Source organism: Asterias rubens, chromosome 1, assembly GCF_902459465.1.
Source record: "Asterias rubens chromosome 1, eAstRub1.3, whole genome shotgun sequence".
NCBI lineage: Eukaryota > Metazoa > Echinodermata > Asteroidea > Forcipulatida > Asteriidae > Asterias > Asterias rubens.
In genome coordinates this window covers 33,006,343-33,027,485 of record NC_047062.1, presented here as the reverse complement: position 1 = coordinate 33,027,485, position 21,143 = coordinate 33,006,343, and the positions used below count along the sequence as shown (strand labels likewise).

The 21,143-nt window shown below is 38.7% G+C and overlaps 1 protein-coding gene across 1 annotated transcript in view; it reads left to right on the top strand.

Moving 5' to 3' along the window:
- LOC117288923 (poly [ADP-ribose] polymerase tankyrase-like) overlaps positions 1-21,143 on the top strand; it is a 42,423-nt gene that overhangs the window by 15,554 nt on the left and 5,726 nt on the right. The window contains exons 20-41 of the mRNA XM_033769800.1: positions 818-853; positions 1,113-1,179; positions 2,086-2,246; positions 3,497-3,555; positions 4,624-4,736; positions 5,392-5,617; positions 6,253-6,436; positions 7,216-7,292; positions 10,883-11,144; positions 11,540-11,698; positions 11,982-12,099; positions 12,495-12,612; positions 13,448-13,715; positions 14,212-14,335; positions 15,493-15,576; positions 16,184-16,446; positions 17,910-18,091; positions 18,411-18,516; positions 18,969-19,138; positions 19,473-19,623; positions 20,280-20,401; positions 20,938-21,010. Of these exons, the coding sequence (XP_033625691.1) occupies positions 818-853; positions 1,113-1,179; positions 2,086-2,246; positions 3,497-3,555; positions 4,624-4,736; positions 5,392-5,617; positions 6,253-6,436; positions 7,216-7,292; positions 10,883-11,144; positions 11,540-11,698; positions 11,982-12,099; positions 12,495-12,612; positions 13,448-13,715; positions 14,212-14,335; positions 15,493-15,576; positions 16,184-16,446; positions 17,910-18,091; positions 18,411-18,516; positions 18,969-19,138; positions 19,473-19,623; positions 20,280-20,401; positions 20,938-21,010 (3,123 nt within the window). The remainder of the gene's footprint in view (positions 1-817; positions 854-1,112; positions 1,180-2,085; positions 2,247-3,496; positions 3,556-4,623; positions 4,737-5,391; positions 5,618-6,252; positions 6,437-7,215; positions 7,293-10,882; positions 11,145-11,539; positions 11,699-11,981; positions 12,100-12,494; positions 12,613-13,447; positions 13,716-14,211; positions 14,336-15,492; positions 15,577-16,183; positions 16,447-17,909; positions 18,092-18,410; positions 18,517-18,968; positions 19,139-19,472; positions 19,624-20,279; positions 20,402-20,937; positions 21,011-21,143) is intronic.

Here is a 21,143-nt window from a genome sequence, read left to right as displayed (position 1 = left end):
AAAGAGTTTGGACTAGTCTTATCTTAGGAGTTGCCTTGCCCCGTTGCCACGCCTCTAAAAGGATGTTGCTACGCCCCTATGAGGATGTTGCCACACCCCAAGGATAGTGTTTATAATGAAGGAAATAAATTAATTACTGGGTAACTAAGGAACACAAAGAATTCTAGACATTAGCTGGGCATGTAAAGATGTAATGTGGAAATGCACAGAAAATGTTAATTGATATTCCTTAGTTTGTGCCACAATCAAAATGTTAATTGATATTCCTTAGTTTGTGCAACAATCAAAATGTTAATTGATATTCCTTAGTTTGTGCCACAATCAAAATGTTAATTGATATTCTTTAGTTTGTGCCACAATCAAAATGTTAATTGATATTCCTTAGTTTGTGCCACAATCAAAATGTTAATTGATATTCCTTAGTTTGTGCCACAATCAAAATGTTAATTGATATTCCTTAGTTTGTGCCACAATCAAAATGTTAATTGATATTCCATAGTTTGTGCCACAATCAAAATGTTAATTGATATTCCTTAGTTTGTGCCACAATCAAAATGTTAATTGATATTCCTTAGTTTGTGCCACAATCAAAATGTTAATTGATATTCCTTAGTTTGTGCCACAATCAAAATGTTAGTTGATATTCCTTAGTTTGTGCCACAATCAAAATGTTAGTTGATATTCCTTAGTTTGTGCCACAATCAAAATGTTAATTGATATTCATTAGTTTGTGCCACAATCAAAATGTTTGAGACTTCAATCTTAAAAATAGAATGTGTTGTTAATCAGTGGATATTATTCTTTTGATCTATTTTAGGATCTCTCTAACGAAAATGTGTGCAAGACTCTGCAGGTAAGAACAGTCCTCTTAGCTCAACTTGATCTGTTTTGTAATAATTAAGGATGACTCCTGATATAATGAGACAATCACTGTTTATTTATTTATTTGTTTGCTATTGAAATTTTTGTTCAATGTCATTATTTATTGATTTGTTTCCCCAAATTATGTCCCAGGATAAAATTCTGCTTCAGACAATTTTTCTTTCTCATCCGATAATGTTGTGTATTTACTTTGCAAACTGACTATTCCCTATTATTGTCTGCCTTATTAGGCCCTGATTACACTGTGTAAGTCTGACATTAACACATATGAAACTGTGCAGGATGAACCTACTAAAGGTAAGTAGTTCAATATCGGTTCACCTCTACTCATCAAAATAATAGGGAATGAGCCACTTGCGAGTTAGATTTGAATGATGTCTGGTACAATGACGTGCTTAGTCACAAGTTACCACTTACGTTTGAATTCCTCAGACTATCGAGACAGTTGCTATCTGCATCACATCATTGTACCAGACAATATTAAAATCTAACACGCAAATGGCTTATTGTAAACTCACAAAGTTATGGCACAAAAAGCACTTTAATTTAAAGTGTGGATCAAGGGGTCGTTATCTCTTTTGTGTGTAATTTGATTGAACTTGAAGAGAGTAATTCAATAATAAGAGTAATAATTTAGTGAGGAGACACAGCGCGTGCCAATCGCATCTTTGTCCGTGCTGAGGGCAGCAATTGAACACCACATAAGTTCCCTAAAGTCACCTTCAGGCAATCTCTGGAGATTTAAAATTTTTGTCATACTTTAACTTGATTTTGAATAACCAGGGGGCATTTAGACTAAGTAATTTTAACGGATGTTAACTGATTTTACTATTTTTTAATAAGTGGGTTTTTCTTACATACTTTACTTACATACATGTCAGCATTTATATGAGGCGCCCCTTTTACCGTCCCAAGGTTTCAAAGTGCCTACAGAAGATGCAACCTGGTAGTCCGAACTCAAGATGTTCCAATGTAAAGTGAATTAAAACAGTCAAGTACTTCTGTATAAATGAGTCTTGAATAGTTTCTTGAAATGTCCAAGTGTAGTTTCATGGCGAAGATGTGACGGTAATGAGTGCCATAGATAAATATTACAAATCTTCATTTAAAATATCACTTTGTTTGGTCATAAAATGCATGAGGTTATTTGTTTGATATCTGTGTGATAATTTTGGTAATACTGAAATGCTTGCCTTTTGACAGTGCAGTGCTATCCATTAAACATCTTGGTGAAAGAGAGACCCAGCACGGCGCTGTCAATGATTCTGGAGTGTAACCCCAAACTGGATGTACGTTGCTTTGATGGCAACACTCCATTGATACATGCTATCCAATCCAACCAATGTGCTAATGCTAAAACACTGGTATGTATGGTTTAGTTTGAGACATTCTTAATTTACAAGTCAGTATTGCAATTTTTTTGCAATTATTTGAATGAGATATCTCCTAATATCACAAGGGCGGACAGCCACTTCCAGGTGAGGGCTACCACTGAACTGATTTGGGCAGTCAACCCAAATCAACTATCACCTGGGGCACATTGTCACCTACTCCTGGGGCTGAAACAGGGTTACTCCCTTCACAGTCTGTAAGGATGTAGGCATGGGTATCATCCACTAGGAGCCACCTACTCCTGGGACTGAAACAGGGTTACTCCCTTCACAGTCTGTAAGGATGTTGGCATGGGTATCGTCCACTAGGAGCCACCTACTCCCTTCACAGTCTGTAAAGATGTAGGCATGGGTATCATCCACTAGGAGCCACCTACTCCTGGGACTGAAACAGGGTTACTCCCTTCACAGTCTGTAAGGATGTTGGCATGGGTATCGTCCACTAGGAGCCACCTACTCCTAGGGCTGAAACAGGGTCACCCCCTTCACAGTCCATAAGGACGTAGGCATGGGTATCATCCACTAGGAGCCACCTACTCCTGGGGATGAAACAGGGTTACCCCCTTCACAGTCCGTAAGGATGTAGGCATGGGTATCATTCACTAGGAGCCTGGCTGGTAGATCAGATCATTTTAAATATTCAAAATTAGGTTTACATTTATCTGGTTTATTGAGTTTATGTAATTACAATTCATTGCGATAGTGTCATGTTAACGGTCTAGTGGTCAAGTGGTAGAAGGTTCAACCCCTGTCATTCACAGAGTGTGGGCTCACATCCTGGCCTGGCTTGTGTCCTTGAGAAAGATACTTTATACCATAATTGCTTTGTCTCTTAGATGGAACATTAAGCTGTAGGTCTGTGTACTAGTATTGGTAGTGCCTACCATCCAGAACACTTATCATGGAAAAGTAGGGGTCAACCCATGGGGTGTGTTTTCGTCTGTTTCGTTGAATTTGCTATTGGTTGAGCAATGACCAGTGACCCAAACAGTTAGTGGTGATGACGACAAAAAACGCCCCCAAGTGTTTCTGGTTTATTGCAAGCACTTTTGTCTGTAGTTTTCTCAAGCCTTCTAGTTTCAGTTTTCACTTTGGAGGCATCCTTGGTTTCATCAGAATTAATTATCAGTTTCACAAAATATTTAGTAATAATAACTTCTGTGGTCTGTGGGTCCCTTTTTCTGTATCTGATCTGATTGTTTGTTTCTTGACTCTGTTTTCAGCTTTCAATGGGAGCTGATCCGAATGCATCAGAAACCAACGCCTTACTGTTGGCCGTCAAGTAAGCAAATCAAGTTGGTTTTTGTTTTATCCTCCTTCGGAGGAATTGTTATTAGAACAATACAAATAAACTGATAGATGATAAATTTGCATCGGGGATAAAGTATGTGTTTTAGTAAATTTTTCTGGCTCTGGCTATGCTCCATATACTATTCCATAGGGAGGGATTTCGCCCTGGAGCTCTATGTGAGTATTGTTTTGTATAAAATCCTCATTTTATTCCCGAAATATATTTTTTAGGGCCGATTGAATCATTGTAAACTTGTGGTTACTGTACTGTGCATTTTGCACTATTTATTGGCAAACTAAAATCAATAAAGTACAGGAGATTGTTGTATAATTTTGACCTCATGGACTTTGCTTTTGTTTTTTTTGGTGAATGCTTGTCCTTTTTAAATAAAGAACCAGCCTCCTTCTTGTGTCGTGGCCGAGCGGATAAAAGCACCAAACTCAAGCTCTGGTGCTTCCGTAGAGTATTGGTTCGTATCCTGGTCGTGACACTTGTGTCCCTGAGCAAGACACTTAACTAATAATTGCTTTTTTACACCCAGGGGAGAAATTGGTACCTGTGAGGGCAGAGATGGTTCTTGTGATTGATTTAGCCGAGTAGCGCATTATTTGTTGCACTGGCTGTATACTCCCATGGAGCTGAGATGGTTTAATGAATTAAATAAATGGCCCATTGACTAGGGGTAATAATGTTTGAGCGCTTTGAGATGCCCTTCGGGTGTGAAAAAGCGCTGTATAAAAACGGGTTATTATTATTATTATTATTATTATTATTATTATTATTATTATTATTATTATTATTATTATTATTATTATTATTATTATTATTATTATTATTATTATTATTATTATTATTATTATTATTATTATTATTATTATTATTATTATTATTATTATTATTATTATTATTATTATTATTATTATTATTATTATTATTATTATTATTATTATTATTATTATTATTATTATTATTATTATTATTGTGTATCTACAGTAACAAACTGATCATTAAGAAGATATTTGTTTTCCTAATATTCTTTATCATTGATTTCTTTGACAGACAGAATATGACAGAGTTGATTCCTGATTTGTTAGCTAAAGGTGCTGATGTGAACGGATCTGGATTTGAGAACAAGCAACCAAGTATTATGCATTATGTCCCAGCCTATATCAGTAAGTTAACTCATTTGGATTTCACCTATTTATTATTTATTTATTCAAAAGTGGTGATGGTCCCTCAAGCTTTGTTGAAGAGTCAATTTTGTGGTGTGTTATGGTTGAGCTTTCTGGTCCTCTAAAGTTCTGCTGTTTAACTCAGAGTGTGAGTTTAGGTCCCAGTTATTACAGTTATGTCAATGAGCAAGACCCATATAACTATAACTGCTTCTCTCAATATGTCCATGCAGGAAGAATACATCCCTAACAGGAGTACACAATCTGCGAAACATTGCCGACAGTGACGCTCCTCAGATTCAAATTTTAGGGCAAACCTTTTTACACAAACGCAATACTTTTTAAGTGAAATCTTTCTCAAATCTGTAGCAGTTATGCCCACACAAAAAGAGTAATCCCCAATGAATACACAATCTGAGAAATGTTACTGTGGTAGCGCTTCTCAGATTCAAATTTGAATCAAATTTGAATCAAACTTGATTCAATTTAAAAACTGTAATTGTTTTATATTACTGCATTTCTTGAAGTGAAACGTATCCCAAAATAATTTATACAATTGAAAGCTGCTGTAGGATTCTAACCCAAACTTTTTAATGCTGTTAATTTTAAGATTGATCACCAAATGTACACCTTCCCTTTTGACTTCTTATTGAAGGCAAGATTCCAGCACGAATCTCAACAGCTAAGAAGCTCTTGGCTGCTGGAGCTTCATTGACCTCCGTGGATGATAACGAGAGAACGGTTCTCCATAATGCTGTCAATATGGAGCAGTCGAATGTAACTACAGAGTTTCTTGAACTCCTACTGGACCATAATGTGGATGTCTTTGCCCTGGATGCAGATGGAAGACTTCCCCTTCATTATGCAATCTACAAGTGCAGGTATCTTAAAATCAGATTGAACTATTATTTGTTAAAAAGTTGCACTACCCTGGGTTATACACACGGGACCAATGGCTTTGCGTCCCATCCAAAGGACATACAGCATTATGGTTATGTGTCTTGCTTAAGGACACAGGTGTCATGACTGGGCCTTGAACCCACACTCTACTGATCAGAAACAACAGAGCTTGAATCCGGTGCTCTTAACCGCTGGACCATGACACGCAACCCTTAAGGTATCCCATGGTTGCTGTTTCCCAGGTTGTATTCAAGACTTGGTTTGATCCCTGGCTACACAGTAGCTAACAGTTAAATGGCTTCTGACTAGATATAAACATAAACATATCAAGTTATTGATGAGGCTTTTTGCATTAGGTGCTTTACAAATGTATTTATTATGATTATTATTATTAATACTAGTGAGACTGCCAACATAGGGCTGGATAGCTCAGAGGTAAACGTTGGTATGTCAATCTGAAGGTCATTGTTTCAAGTCTTGCTCCAGTCAATGTTTCTTTATTCAAACCTCAACTGTTTAAAACCAACCCAGTTAGTTTATCTTGTGATTTGTTACTTGACATCCGATATGCTGTGAAAAAATAACTCAAATTTAAAAAACTATGTTTTTCTTTTAGCATGTATGGGAAACAGGGAGGACAATTTGATATGTCACTTGGCATAGATCCCATAGAGACTGTGTCACTATTGGTAGATGCTATGGAGGGAAAGGAGTTGAATCGAGTGGATAGCATTGGTCGAACTCCTCTACACTACGCTGCATACAGAGGAGCATTGAACTCTGCTATGTACATTGATGAGGTCAAATAACAGTTAATCAATCAAATTCTCTATATTTTGTGAATAAATAAAGTGTTTGTTTTAAAAAGTAACAAAAATGTCAATCACTCACTTAATCAATCAATCAATCAATTAATCAATCAATCAATCAATCAATCAATAAATTCCATTAATTTTGCTTTTACCCATGTGTGTTAGCACTGTAGACTCAGTACTTGCCCGAGTCCTGTGAAAAAAATCACAGCATATTACTCGGGTGGGATTCGAACCCACGACCCTTGCAATTCTAGAGCAGTGTCTTACCTACTAGACTACCGAGGTTGCCCGGTAGCTAGAGGCAATTGAGTCCCATGTTTTGGCAACGTGTACTGCAACGATATATTGGATGTTAAATTTGCATCGGGGATAAAGAATACTATTTTTGTTTTTACCCATTTACACCGAGGTGTACTCAGTACTTTTTCAGTACTTTTAATAACACGCATTTTACTCTGGTGAGATTCGAACCCACGACCCTTGCAATTTTGGAGCAGTGTCTTACATAGCTGGAGGCAGTTCAATTCCTATGTTTTGGCAGCGGTTACCACAATGATATTATAGATCAATTCTAGTTGCCTTTAGAGGGGCTTAGAAGTGAAGGAAAGATTTAAGAAAAAAGAGTTCACAGAATGACATGTGGAGATGACAGTGCAAAGGAGTTAAATTGTGTGTTGTTTTCTGAATGTTTTTGAAAAACTACCGAGGTTTATTGATGTATTAATTTGAAGTTGTTATGATTTATGATTTATGATTTAATTCAGAGGATTGATGACTTTGACATGGAGGATAAATTTGGACATACACCGTTAGCTTTAGCCGTATTAGGCTGTGAAGAAAGGTATGTGTCATTTTGCCGGTTATATCTTGGGAATATTGCCATATCACAGGTCTACCAAGGCTCATACACTGTGTACAAAGCAATGGGTACAGGATATGGCAATATCATGGGTCTACCAAGGCCCATACACTGCGCACAAAGCAATGGGTACAGGATATGGCAACATCATGGGTCTACCAAGGCTCATACACTGCGCACAAAGCAATGGGTACAGGATATGGCAACATCATGGGTCTACCAAGGCTCATACACTGTGTACAAAGCAATGGGTACAGGATATGGCAACATCATGGGTCTACCAAGGCCCATACACTGCGCACAAAGCAATGGGTACAGGATATGGCAACATCATGGGTCTACCAAGGCCCATACACTGCGCACAAAGCAATGGGTACAGGATATGGCAACATCATGGGTCTACCAAGGCTCATACACTGTGTACAAAGCAATGGGTACAGGATATGGCAACATCATGGGTCTACCAAGGCCCATACACTGTGTACAAAGCAATGGGTACAGGATATGGCAACATCATGGGTCTACCAAGGCTCATACACTGTGTACAAAGCAATGGGTACAGGATATGGCAACATCATGGGTCTACCAAGGCTCATACACTGTGTACAAAGCAATGGGTACAGGATATGGCAACATCATGGGTCTACCAAGGCCCATACACTGTGTACAAAGCAATGGGTACAGGATATGGCAACATCATGGGTCTACCAAGGCCCATACACTGTGTACAAAGCAATGAGTACAGGATATGGCAATATCATGGGTCTACCAAGGCCCATACACTGTGTACAAAGCAATGGGTACAGGATATGGCAATATCATGGGTCTACCAAGGCCCATACACTGTGTACAAAGCAATGGGTACAGGATATGGCAACATCATGGGTCTACCAAGGCCCATACACTGTGTACAAAGCAATGGGTACAGGATATGGCAACATCATGGGTCTACCAAGGCCCATACACTGTGTACAAAGCAATGGGTACAGGATATGGCAACATCATGGGTCTACCAAGGCCCATACACTGCGCACAAAGCAATGGGTACAGGATATGGCAACATCATGGGTCTACCAAGGCCCATACACTGTGTACAAAGCAATGGGTACAGGATATGGCAACATCATGGGTCTACCAAGGCTCATACACTGTGTACAAAGCAATGGGTACAGGATATGGCAACATCATGGGTCTACCAAGGCTCATACACTGTGTACAAAGCAATGGGTACAGGATATGGCAACATCATGGGTCTACCAAGGCCCATACACTGTGTACAAAGCAATGGGTACAGGATATGGCAACATCATGGGTCTACCAAGGCCCATACACTGCGCACAAAGCAATGGGTACAGGATATGGCAATATCATGGGTCTACCAAGGCCCATACACTGCGCACAAAGCAATGGGTACAGGATATGGCAATATCATGGGTCTACCAAGGCCCATACACTGTGTACAAAGCAATGGGTACAGGATATGGCAACATCATGGGTCTACCAAGGCCCATACACTGTGTACAAAGCAATGGGTACAGGATATGGCAACATCATGGGTCTACCAAGGCTCATACACTGTGTACAAAGCAATGGGTACAGGATATGGCAACATCATGGGTCTACCAAGGCTCATACACTGTGTACAAAGCAATGGGTACAGGATATGGCAACATCATGGGTCTACCAAGGCCCATACACTGTGTACAAAGCAATGGGTACAGGATATGGCAACATCATGGGTCTACCAAGGCCCATACACTGTGTACAAAGCAATGGGTACAGGATATGGCAACATCATGGGTCTACCAAGGCTCATACACTGTGTACAAAGCAATGGGTACAGGATATGGCAACATCATGGGTCTACCAAGGCCCATACACTGTGTACAAAGCAATGGGTACAGGATATGGCAACATCATGGGTCTACCAAGGCCCATACACTGTGTACAAAGCAATGGGTACAGGATATGGCAACATCATGGGTCTACCAAGGCTCATACACTGCGCACAAAGCAATGGGTACAGGATATGGCAACATCATGGGTCTACCAAGGCCCATACACTGTGCACAAAGCAATGGGTACAGGATATGGCAACATCATGGGTCTACCAAGGCTCATACACTGCGCACAAAGCAATGGGTACAGGATATGGCAACATCATGGGTCTACCAAGGCCCATACACTGTGCACAAAGCAATGGGTACAGGATATGGCAACATCATGGGTCTACCAAGGCTCATACACTGCGCACAAAGCAATGGGTACAGGATATGGCAACATCATGGGTCTACCAAGGCCCATACACTGTGTACAAAGCAATGGGTACAGGATATGGCAATATCATGGGTCTACCAAGGCCCATACACTGTGTACAAAGCAATGGGTACAGGATATGGCAATATCATGGGTCTACCAAGGCCCATACACTGTGTACAAAGCAATGGGTACAGGATATGGCAATATCATGGGTCTACCAAGGCCCATACACTGTGTACAAAGCAATGGGTACAGGATATGGCAATATCATGGGTCTACCAAGGCCCATACACTGTGTACAAAGCAATGGGTACAGGATATGGCAATATCATGGGTCTACCAAGGCCCATACACTGTGTACAAAGCAATGGGTACAGGATATGGCAACATCATGGGTCTACCAAGGCCCATACACTGCGCACAAAGCAATGGGTACAGGATATGGCAATATCATGGGTCTACCAAGGCCCATACACTGCGCACAAAGCAATGGGTACAGGATATGGCAACATCATGGGTCTACCAAGGCTCATACACTGTGTACAAAGCAATGGGTACAGGATATGGCAACATCATGGGTCTACCAAGGCCCATACACTGTGTACAAAGCAATGGGTACAGGATATGGCAACATCATGGGTCTACCAAGGCCCATACACTGTGTACAAAGCAATGGGTACAGGATATGGCAATATCATGGGTCTACCAAGGCCCATACACTGCGCACAAAGCAATGGGTACAGGATATGGCAACATCATGGGTCTACCAAGGCTCATACACTGTGTACAAAGCAATGGGTACAGGATATGGCAACATCATGGGTCTACCAAGGCTCATACACTGTGTACAAAGCAATGGGTACAGGAATATTGGAAATGCTCTGTATATAAAACTTATTATTACTGAATTTTATGTGTTGTATAATAACCGAGTAGTGTTATTCGATTCAATTCAATTCAATTCAAACAACATTTATTTCCATATCACAGAAAGATGAATATACAGAAGTGCATGCAGAAAATAGACAACTAATTAAGAAAACTATCAAAAGATGCGTACTAAATGGCCATATAATAAAAACAAACTTAAAGAGGAAGTGACATGGGGGCAAATCCCAGAAGAGCAGGGCTTAGAGAGGGATGCCTTAAAAGGACAGAAAGACAGACAAACAAGTGGACAATTCAACAATAGAAAAAATGAACAAAAAAATAAATAAACTATTGTATAGAGCAGGGGTTGGCAAAAAGAGAGAACAAAAAAGAGCAATTAGGAAAATATTTAAGTGAAAATAAACAAATTATTATTTCACTAGCATTGCCACATGGTTGATCCACAAAGGAGCTGACATCAACAAGATGTTAAAAATTGATTTGGATGAAAGCAAAACCGCTCCCCAGAAACAGCTCTCAAAAGACTACTGGATATGGAAGCCCCAAGATATTCCTGAGAAGCCTAAATCAAAGATTGAGGCCTCTTTGTTTCATGGTATCGTCCATGAACGTTGGCAAGGTGCTGTGTACGTCATGATGAATAGAATCAACAAGTTTGGCATCTCCTATGTCAATGCTATTGAGGTAGGTCTTAAAGGGATTGGGTCATTTTTGTATGACACGGCACAATTTTACTCCAAGTGAATTCCTCACTCTGAAACGTATATGGCCAGAATAATAGTTGTTCAGAATCTGGTTTGAAATTGTTTTCTTAATATTTTGCTTGAGATGTAAACTTGGAGAACTTTCTTTCTGACCTGATGTAACATTCCTACAGTAAAGGTGTTCATTTTAACAATTCTATGTTATGGGGGGAAAAAGCGCACAAGCTCAAAATTATTTAGTGACGTTTCAAGACTACACTATCGGCTTCATCAGACTGGCAACTCATCTTGACTGGTTTTCTCCTTTTCTAGTTACCAGAGACAACTATAGAGGGTACAATTAGTGTTGACTTTGTTCTTTCCATGCCTTAATAGGCCGTGCTGTCAGATCAGCAGTTTCAACTAGCGTATGAACTCGTACGTAAACAGCGTGATTCAAACAAACTGCAGTCAACGAATAACAAAGATCAGAACCTTCTCCATGTACTGGCAATTCATGCTGATAAAGGAGCTGCATCAGAGACCATCATTACGGTGAGTGCAACAAGAAATACAGTGGGTAGTTTTTTTATAAATTACTCCAATACTTTAGAGTCAAAAGTATGGCTTAATAGTACACTGAAGCATTTCCTTGTTTGTTTAAAGGCATGGTCACTGTTGGTAATTACTCCAAGTAATTGTTAGCATTTAGCTGCCGGTGCTGCTTACTCCTAAGGAGTTGTGATTGTTTTAGGAACCCTTTTGGCTCAATTTTAACAGGAATACTGTAAAGCATACAAATGATTCTGTAACTACATTGTTATAATGTCACTTGTAGATCACAACATCTCTCCTTGATCATGGTGTGAAGTTGTTTGCTAAAGACTACAAGGGATGTACTCCATTGCACTACGCTGCCATTAATCTCAACAAACACGTGTGTCGTATCTTCCAAGGTATGATTCAATATTGGATTCAAAACTGCCTCAAGCCACCTGGGCCCAGTTCCATAAAGCCTGTAAGCACAACAACTTGCTAAGCATAGAATAGTTGTGCTTAACAGAGGAGGTAACCTGCCAAAAATACATTAAGTTTTCATTCTTGTGACTGATTCCCCACCAACTTGTTGTTTAGCAAAGAATTTTGTTTATAAAATTGAGTTTATAAAATTGGGCCCTGCTCTAGCAAGTCAAAGGTCATGGGTTTGAATCCCAACGGGGTGATTTGCCTGTGGATTTTTGTTTCCACTCGACTTGAGGAAAGTACTCAGTGTAGTACTTAGTGTACATCAAATAATCTTCATATTTTTCATCTTTTGCGTAATAGTATTTTGATTGATATTTTCTTTCAGACAAAGTCCCCTCTGATTTTAAGCAATGTTTGACATGCGCTGACGATCAGGGAAGAGTGCCCCTGGTATCGATGTTCTGGGGTCTGACATTTCAAGACAGTTCTAAGACCATAATCGAGTGAGTACCAGGACAAAATTTCATAGAACTGCTCAACGGCCGTTTTTTGTTCTCACTGTATGATTTCCATGTCATAGGATTGCTGACTGTGAGCAAAAGGGGAAAGCCATGGCTAGCCATCCAGCATTTACAAGCAGCAAGTGATATGCTAACTAATTGCATATTTTCCAGCTTAGCAATTGTTTGTGCTAAACCATGTAAACTAAGCAGAAAATATTTGCCAGCGGCTCTTTGAAATTGGCCGCAGATGTTTTCAAGGCAATATGTGCTTGGACTGATGGTAGTAACTGAGTGGGCATTCTTTAACAAACTAACATCATTATCCTTGGGATTTAGACCAAGCCTTCAAGAATGATTCTGCTAGGGATGGAAATGACAGGCAATTAATTAAGGGAAAAAAGGGTAGCGACAAGTTCTTAAACTGCCATGCAGTGCAATAAAGGCCAAAGCTAAAGGCAAGGGCCTTTGCACGGCCACGACACTGCAAGGTTTTAAACGGCAGTTTAACAACGAGTCACTACTCTTTTATTCCCTTTCATAAATGCCTTTTTGGTTAAAATGCGTAATAAAGTAAGACACTCTGTAAATCTTATCCATTTTCTGACGTCCTTGACCTCTGTACATGTGTTGCATTTTTATGACAGAGACAGTTTTCGACTATGCATTCGTGCGCGTAGTAGTATGAAGCTAAACGTATCTGAAAACAACTGGTTATAAACAGCTCCAGCTGGTCATTATCAACCGTTTAAACACCCCCACGTGACGCGCTCTCCACCAATAGGAGTAGCGAAACTGTCTGAGGTATTTATGAATATTTGTTTGTGTTTATTATCAGGATGCTCCAGGAGAATAAGTCAAATATTGATGTTGAGGGACGTCTTCCAGATGTCAGGATCCTCTCCCATGAGAAGAGGCACAAGTGTGACTCCTTAGAGGAGTGGTATCATGATCTACCATTACAGAAAACCATTCATGTAACACCGTTAATCTTCACTATTCACATGAACTCATTTGAAGGATGTCAGTTTCTACTGAAGAAGGGAGCTGATCCAAACCAAGCTGATAAAGATGGTGTGACGCCATTGATGCACGCAATCATACAGGTAAGTAGTTACTATTTGCTTATCAAGGGGTAAATTACATATTGATTGAAATAGCTAGAGAAAGCAACGGCTTGAACAAGGCTTATCATTTCTAAGTTTTTTTTCCTGATGTCAATATTTTCTCAAAAGGAAGAAAGAAATCATCCACTTTTTGTCTGAAGCTGTAGTTTTGTTATTTTGCAGATGCACATAGTCTGTAAAACCCCTCTAAGACCCCTTGCATGTGACGTCACACGCTCAAAAAGCATCCTCACTGGGGTCAAAAAGCCGTTCTTTGTGGGTTAAAACGTGCGCATCAGTGTAGCGTTTGGCGTTATGCAAGGGGTATATATTGTAATATTTGAAAGGTTCTGGTTCTGGCTTTAGAGGGCCAGTCCCACCAGCCTTTTTTATGTAACTTTGGCATTCGTCTGGGTCAAATATCATCCCTGTAATATTACGCATGTAATTAAAGACTGCAGTATTTCAAATCTCTTTGTTTTATTTGTTTGGACAGAATGAGATAGTTCTTGTGAATGTGCTACTGAATCATGAATACGATCCACTTAAAGCAGGGAAAAAGAAGATAAGTGGTGACGACACATCACCACTGTGGATAACAAACACCTTGGATCAAACTAGTAAGATTACTCTCTCAATTTACATGAATCTAATGGTATTATTGATTTTGGTTTTTACCCATTAAACACTGATGTGTGTTTAGCACTGTATACTCAGTACTAACCCGTGTTCTGTGAAAAAAAAAAAACATCACAGGCATATTACTCGGGTGGGATTCAAACCCCTGACCTTTTCAATTCTAGAGCAGTGTCTTACCAACTAGGCTGCCAAGATTGCCAGGTGGCTAGAGGCAGTTCCAATCCTATGTTTAGCATCAGCGGATGCTGCAAACGATTTAATAGATGAATTTTAAATAAGGTAATAAAAGAGTAGTGACTCGTTCTTAAACTGTTGTTCAGCTCGGGCATTTATTGCACGGCCACGACTCTGCAAGGTTTTAAACGGCAGTTTAAGAATGAGTCACTACTCTTTTATTCCCATTCATAAATGCCTTTTTGGTTAAAAGGTGTAATAAAATAAGAAACTCTGTAAAACTGTTTTCCGACGTCCTTGAGCTATGTACGTGTGTTGCATTTTTATGACAGAGACAGTTTTCGGATATGCATTCGTGCGCGTAGTATGCATCTAAACGTATCCGAAAACAACCAGTTATAAACAGCTCCAGCTGGTCATTATCAACCGATTAAACACCCCCACGTGATGTGCTTTCCACCAGTGGGAAAAGTGAAACTGTCTGAGGTATTTATGAATGAATTTAAATCGGGGATAAAGAATATTCATTTTGGTTTTTACCCAAATACACTGATGTGTGTTTAATAACTTTAATTGATCACAAACAAACAGTCCTGCTTATTAAGTCCTACCTGTGGAGGTAGGAAATTAGTCAGGTCTTCTACTTTTGCTTAGTTGATCGTGGGAACTTCTCGTTATTAACTTCAATGCCGTGAAGTGAGTTCTTTAATGGTCTCAACATTTTGACTAGCCTGATCTATTCATCATCAGGAGACTGTAGAATAGAATAGCAAGACACGTTCTCAAGAAAACTCTTGACAAGTAGATACATACACCAAACAAACAAACAATTTGAATATGCATTAATACCTCACAAGTAGATACATACACCAAACAAACAAACAATTTGAATATGCATTAATACCTCACCATACATTGCCTCAAAAACCATATCATGTCATTTTAACACATTTTTGCTCCACAGAGTCTAAAGGGAATAAACAGACCAGAGTATCCATCAACGTGAATGATGCCTATGAAATAGATGGAAAACAAGACCAAAACAAAGGTAAAAATAAGCTACTTGCAGACATTTTGAGGTCAAACAGCACACACAAAGTTCACTCAAAATTTCAACGCAATTTTCATGATGCTCAGAAGAACCAGACCATTATGTGTTGATGGGGCTGCCTGGGGCGCCCTTGCATCCCAGGTCAAAATTCCAGTTGAACCTAGTTAAACTGGGTTTAACTGGAACTAGTTGAAAACCAGTTGATAAACTAGTTAAAAATATTTAAAACCAGTTGGTTTAATATGGAAAATGGACAGAAACCAACTGGTTTATAATTTCAACCTAGTTGAACACAGTTTAACGTAGTCCAAACGAGTTGGTTAATATGGAAAATGGACGTGTTTGGTCACTATCCAGTTGAACCAGTAAACGAAAGGTTGCTTTAAGGCCGGTTTATATTCGGTTGCGCGATGGTCGTGCGATGGAAATCTTGATGCGCGATCCTAAAAAAAACACAGTTTATAGTCATTGCTGAGACCTTATGATTTTTATGATCGCGTGTCAAGATTTCCATGACGTGACCATCACGCGACCGACTATAAACCGGCCTTTATTATATCTTTGCTTCAACTTGAGTTATTTACTTTTAACACATTCTTTGCAGTTCCAAAGCTTCAGAAGACCAGCAAGCTCAATCTAAACGCTGTGGATTCAAAGGGTCGTACAGCCATTCATTACTTGATGAAGTCATGCAACGTTGGGACCTATGAGAATGTAGAGGTACTGGAGCTATTAGCAAGACTAAAAGCCAAGCTGTCAGAGATAGACGCTGATGGGAAAACTCCACTAGATTATGCTATGGAGAGTGGATCTCATAAGATGGCTGAAGCTCTGCAGAAATTGACTAAAGTTGCACCACAAAGAAAGGTCAGTTCTAACAGTCTGTGCAAGTATCACAAGTATTAAAATATATGGACCTGTTGAAGTATGCAAGTTTGTTTTCTTTACGCATTAAAGCAATGAACAAGTGACCAAAGTGGTCCCAGAATCATTTGAATACACGCAAGACTTGCAAGACCTTACAGACACTTTATATCAGGAGGCATTGCAGTGTGACATGTAGTAATAATACCTGGCGCTTTGTATCCTTTGGCAAAAGGCGCGTTATATGTATTATTATTATGTAACGTCACACTATTCAATCTACAGTCAACAAGTTCCAGGCAATCTCCAAGAAGTAAACACAGTCTTCTCGACATGGTGAAATCTTGGCAGCGAAGTGTACTTTTAATGTGTATTTTCTGCTGTGCTGTAGGTTGTGTGTGATGGTGTAATGTGAATGTTTCTTAAACTATCGTGGCATAGCATTGCCAATCGGTTAAGAGCACTGAACTCAAGCTCTTGTGTTTCTGATCAGCAGGGGCCAATTTCATAAAGCTGCTTTAGCATAACATTTGCTTAAAGCACGAAAATAGCTCGCTTGTTACTGGCCAAAATTTCATGCCATATACATTGCTTGTAACTGGTATTTAGCTGTTGTTTACTTAGCATAACAATTGAGTGGAGTCTTGACAGGTAGTCTGATTTTACTAAGCAAGGATTCTTTTGCTTAAGCAAAATTTTTTGCTTAAGCAACTCTATGAAATTGGGCACAGAGTGTGGGTTAACAAGTCCTATACTTGACCATGATTGCTGTCATTCAGATTGGACATTATAAGCTGTATGTCCAGTGCACTAGGATTGGCAGCGCACATCGAGAACCCAGAACACAAGGATTGGTAATAATAATATCCAAGTCTTATATAGCGCACGTATCTACCAAACAAGGTACTCAAGGCGCTGAGTATATACAAACTTTCAGGAGGATAGGTTATTGCAATGATGAATTCTGAGACCCAATTATTTAGCAATAATTACAAGGTGCTACGGGCATGAAGCTGCCACAACCAGGAACACGGGGGCGAACCCCTTCTCTTTTCGATAAGTGCGCTGGGTTCTTTTACATGCGTTACACAACACATGGGACCAACGGCTTTACGTCCCATCCGAAGGACACAGCAATGGTTAAGTGTCTTGCTTAAGGACACAAGTGTCACAGCTCTGGATTCAAACCCACAATGAACCCACACTCTGCTGATCAGAAACACCAGAGCTTGAATTCGGTGCTCTTAACCGCTCGGCCACGACACTTCCATAGCACACTTTAAAGAACCCAGAACACTTGGTGTGGAGAAGTAAGTGTTACTACCCTCCTGTTTAGGTTCACACAACAAGCACCCTTGTTTTCAGGTTTCCTCAGGCTTGGGAGCTACAGTGATTAAGTTCACTTATGAGACATCCTTGGTTTCATTACCAGAAATATTTGATAACATTATTTATGATTTGTGTAGGTGTATCCCAAGCCTGCATGTCCAGTATGGTCGGATGATATAAACTCTCCAATCCCACAGCTGAATGTGGATGAGGATGCCGAGGCCATGATTCAACAACTTGAAGCAGAACGAAGCAAGACTAGAGTAGTGGAGGAGTTCATACCAAAAGTGGATAAGAAATCAGGAATGACTGTTGGAGGGTGTGTAGACATTGAGACTCATTTGCATAATGTATTCATAATTATTTGCATAATGGTGATGTCTTTCATCACGGCCTTCCATAATCATAAATACATTGGACATCTGAAGTCTCCAACTCAATTCAAATATTTCAGTGAGAAATTACTTCTTTCTGAAAAACTACCTTACTTCAGAAGGAGCCGTTTCTCACAATGTTTTATACTATCAAAAGCTCTCCAGTGCTTGTTATCAATTAAGTTTTTATGCTAATAATTATTTGAGACATATTTCTAATCTCATCTGGGAATCTGTCTTTGACTGTTTTTTAATTGATATTAGATTGGTTCTAATGGATGAAGATCAGAACCTTCCCTATGATGTCATCATGACCAAAGTAGAAGCACAATATGGCCGTTATGGGATGAATAACTTCTATAAGATGCAGGTAAAGATTATTTATTTATTTATTTATTTATTTATTTATTTCCACAAAACCTCCAAAAAAGGAGAAGATAAAAAGATTTATAAAAATAACATCAAATAACATTAATTGTAACTGAAAAAATGTAAAGGAATCTCGGTACATACTTGTTTTGTGTGTTGTTTGGGCTTTTAAAAGCAAGATACATAATTTTTGGAACTTTATTCACACCGTGCAAAGCTTCAAACATCACTTGAGGTAAAACATATTTGACCATTTTAAACTTGTGCCTAATTTAAGTGCTATTTGAAAATTAAAAAAGGCTTTTTCTCAAAATGAAATTGGAAGCTCATCAACATGGTCTGTTCAGTGTCTTCCAACTTGGCATAAAATCTACAGTTTCAATTTGAAATCAACTCTGCCTGAAATTAATAAATGCCACTCATTAAACCATTTTTGCATCAATCCTATTTCAGATTATACATCAGGTTGCTAAGGATGTGAATGTTCTGTTTACTCGTTGGGGTCGGATCTGTGATGACGGCCAGTTTCAGAAGACGCCATTTGGCACCAAAGAGGCAGCCATTTCTGAATTCATGAAGATCTTTAAAGCCAAGAGTGGGAATGACTGGACTAGTGTAGCCAAGTAAGTATTAATAATAACAATAACAATAAAAATAACAGGTATTTATAGACGCTCCCCATAGAAAACTATATCACAGCGCTTACAAAAACTGAAAATACACAATAAACAACAAAATGTTTGAACAATGTTTGAAAAGCATAAGAAAAAGAGAAAAGCTTAAACAGGGAAGAGATGTGTTTTCAGAAATTCTTTAAATTGGTCTGTGGATTTAGCAGCATTAAATAAAAGCTTATGGAGAACCTCTGCCTTCAGCAATCTGCGATCCGGTTCGAATCTAAAGCTAAGGCCATCTACCCTACTCGTTATAAAAGAAAAATATATATTCCCATTTCAGTTTCCAGAAGAAGCCCAGTAAGTACATGTTGGTTCAGTCGGACCCTGCAAGAGCTCATCGAAATAAAGCAATCGGTGAATTCCGCTTTAACTTGGAGTCTCCCGTACCATCTAAACTACCAGAAGGAATCCAGAATGTCCTTTTAGAGCTGGTAAGATTATTGGACTCAAGTTTGTTTACATGGTTGTCAGGGGAATTCGGGATTAAAAAAACCTTGAATTAAATATTGTTATTGACAAAATGCGGTGTATTTTGAGCTGATTTATAACTGAAATGGTTTCTTTGGACTCTTAATAATTGATTTTTAAGAGAAGCAAATATAAGGCGTTGAACAAAGAAAAAGTAACTTATTTATTTCTTTGTCAAGTTGTTTGTCACAGCTAATTATATTTTCTCAAAAAAAATTAGAGTGGGATTTAAAGCAATGACCTCAGGATTAGCGTGCCTGCACTCTATCAACTGAGCTACACAAGATATACTTTATCTAATTTTATTTACATATAGAAAGTATAAGTATTTGTAAAACTATTTATATATCAACTTTAAGAATGGGGCTTTTTCATGAGCAGCAACGGCCCTCTTGAATACTCCGCCAATAGGCATTTGCACAGCTTCATCCTCAGACACATTAAATTGTGTTTCTTTTCATCTCCAGCGCCTCGGGAAAGTGTTCTAGGTAGATGGCGCTATATAAATACTCATTATTATTCTTTACTAGGTGTAGTGTTCTTCTGATGCATTTTAATACACAATTTTTTGATTGAATATTTATGGAGGCTGATTTTGGCTTTATGTTTTCCTCTTCAGACGAGACCTCAGACATTGAAGGAAGCCATGATGGACACACACATCGACCATGATGTCATGAACTTCAGTCTCCTTCCTAAGGATGTATTACTGAAGGCACAGGAGATCTTAAAGCAACTCGAGTAATGACTTTTTATTTAATAATAATAATAATAATAATTTATTGGTTTTATATTGTGCTCTCTCCAGGACCAGCTTGTTCGAGGGCGCATAACAGTAGAAATGGCAAAAGATTAAGAAAATTACATACATTAAGTGAACAGTTTTAAGAAAAGTACACCAGTAAAAATATATGCAAAATTGCTCTAACAATTTTACAGGCTAAAAAAGGTGCATGAACACCATAAAACAAAGAAGGTAGAAAAAACAATGCAACTTTGGTGCAAGAAAACATTTAAAAAGTTCACACACAAATATAAACTATAACATTAAAAACCAACGGATACACATTACCAAAGGCTTTCTTATACTGTCATAATAATTTTGGAAATTACTTGGGTGTAATGACTTAGCTACTACTGCAGTGATGTGATGACTGCATGAGTTGTTTGTTCCTTTGTGATTCGGACTAAAAACAAATCCATTTGTAACATAGGTTCTTTTGGTATAAGCAGTTTGCAACAGCTAATTCTATTTTCTTGTGTTTATTTTGGTACAGGGAGAAGATACAGAAAGCTGATAAGGACCGACATACGATTTCTGCTATCGATTATCAAGCTGCTATGGAAGAGGTAAACAGAAACATAGTTTAAGAAGGTCTCCAAGGTTAAATTCAGTTTTGTGATGCACTAATTTTTCCATAAATGGAGACCTCAAAGTGGGAACAATTTACAAGTCTCTTACCTTGCGTTTAAATGGTATAAC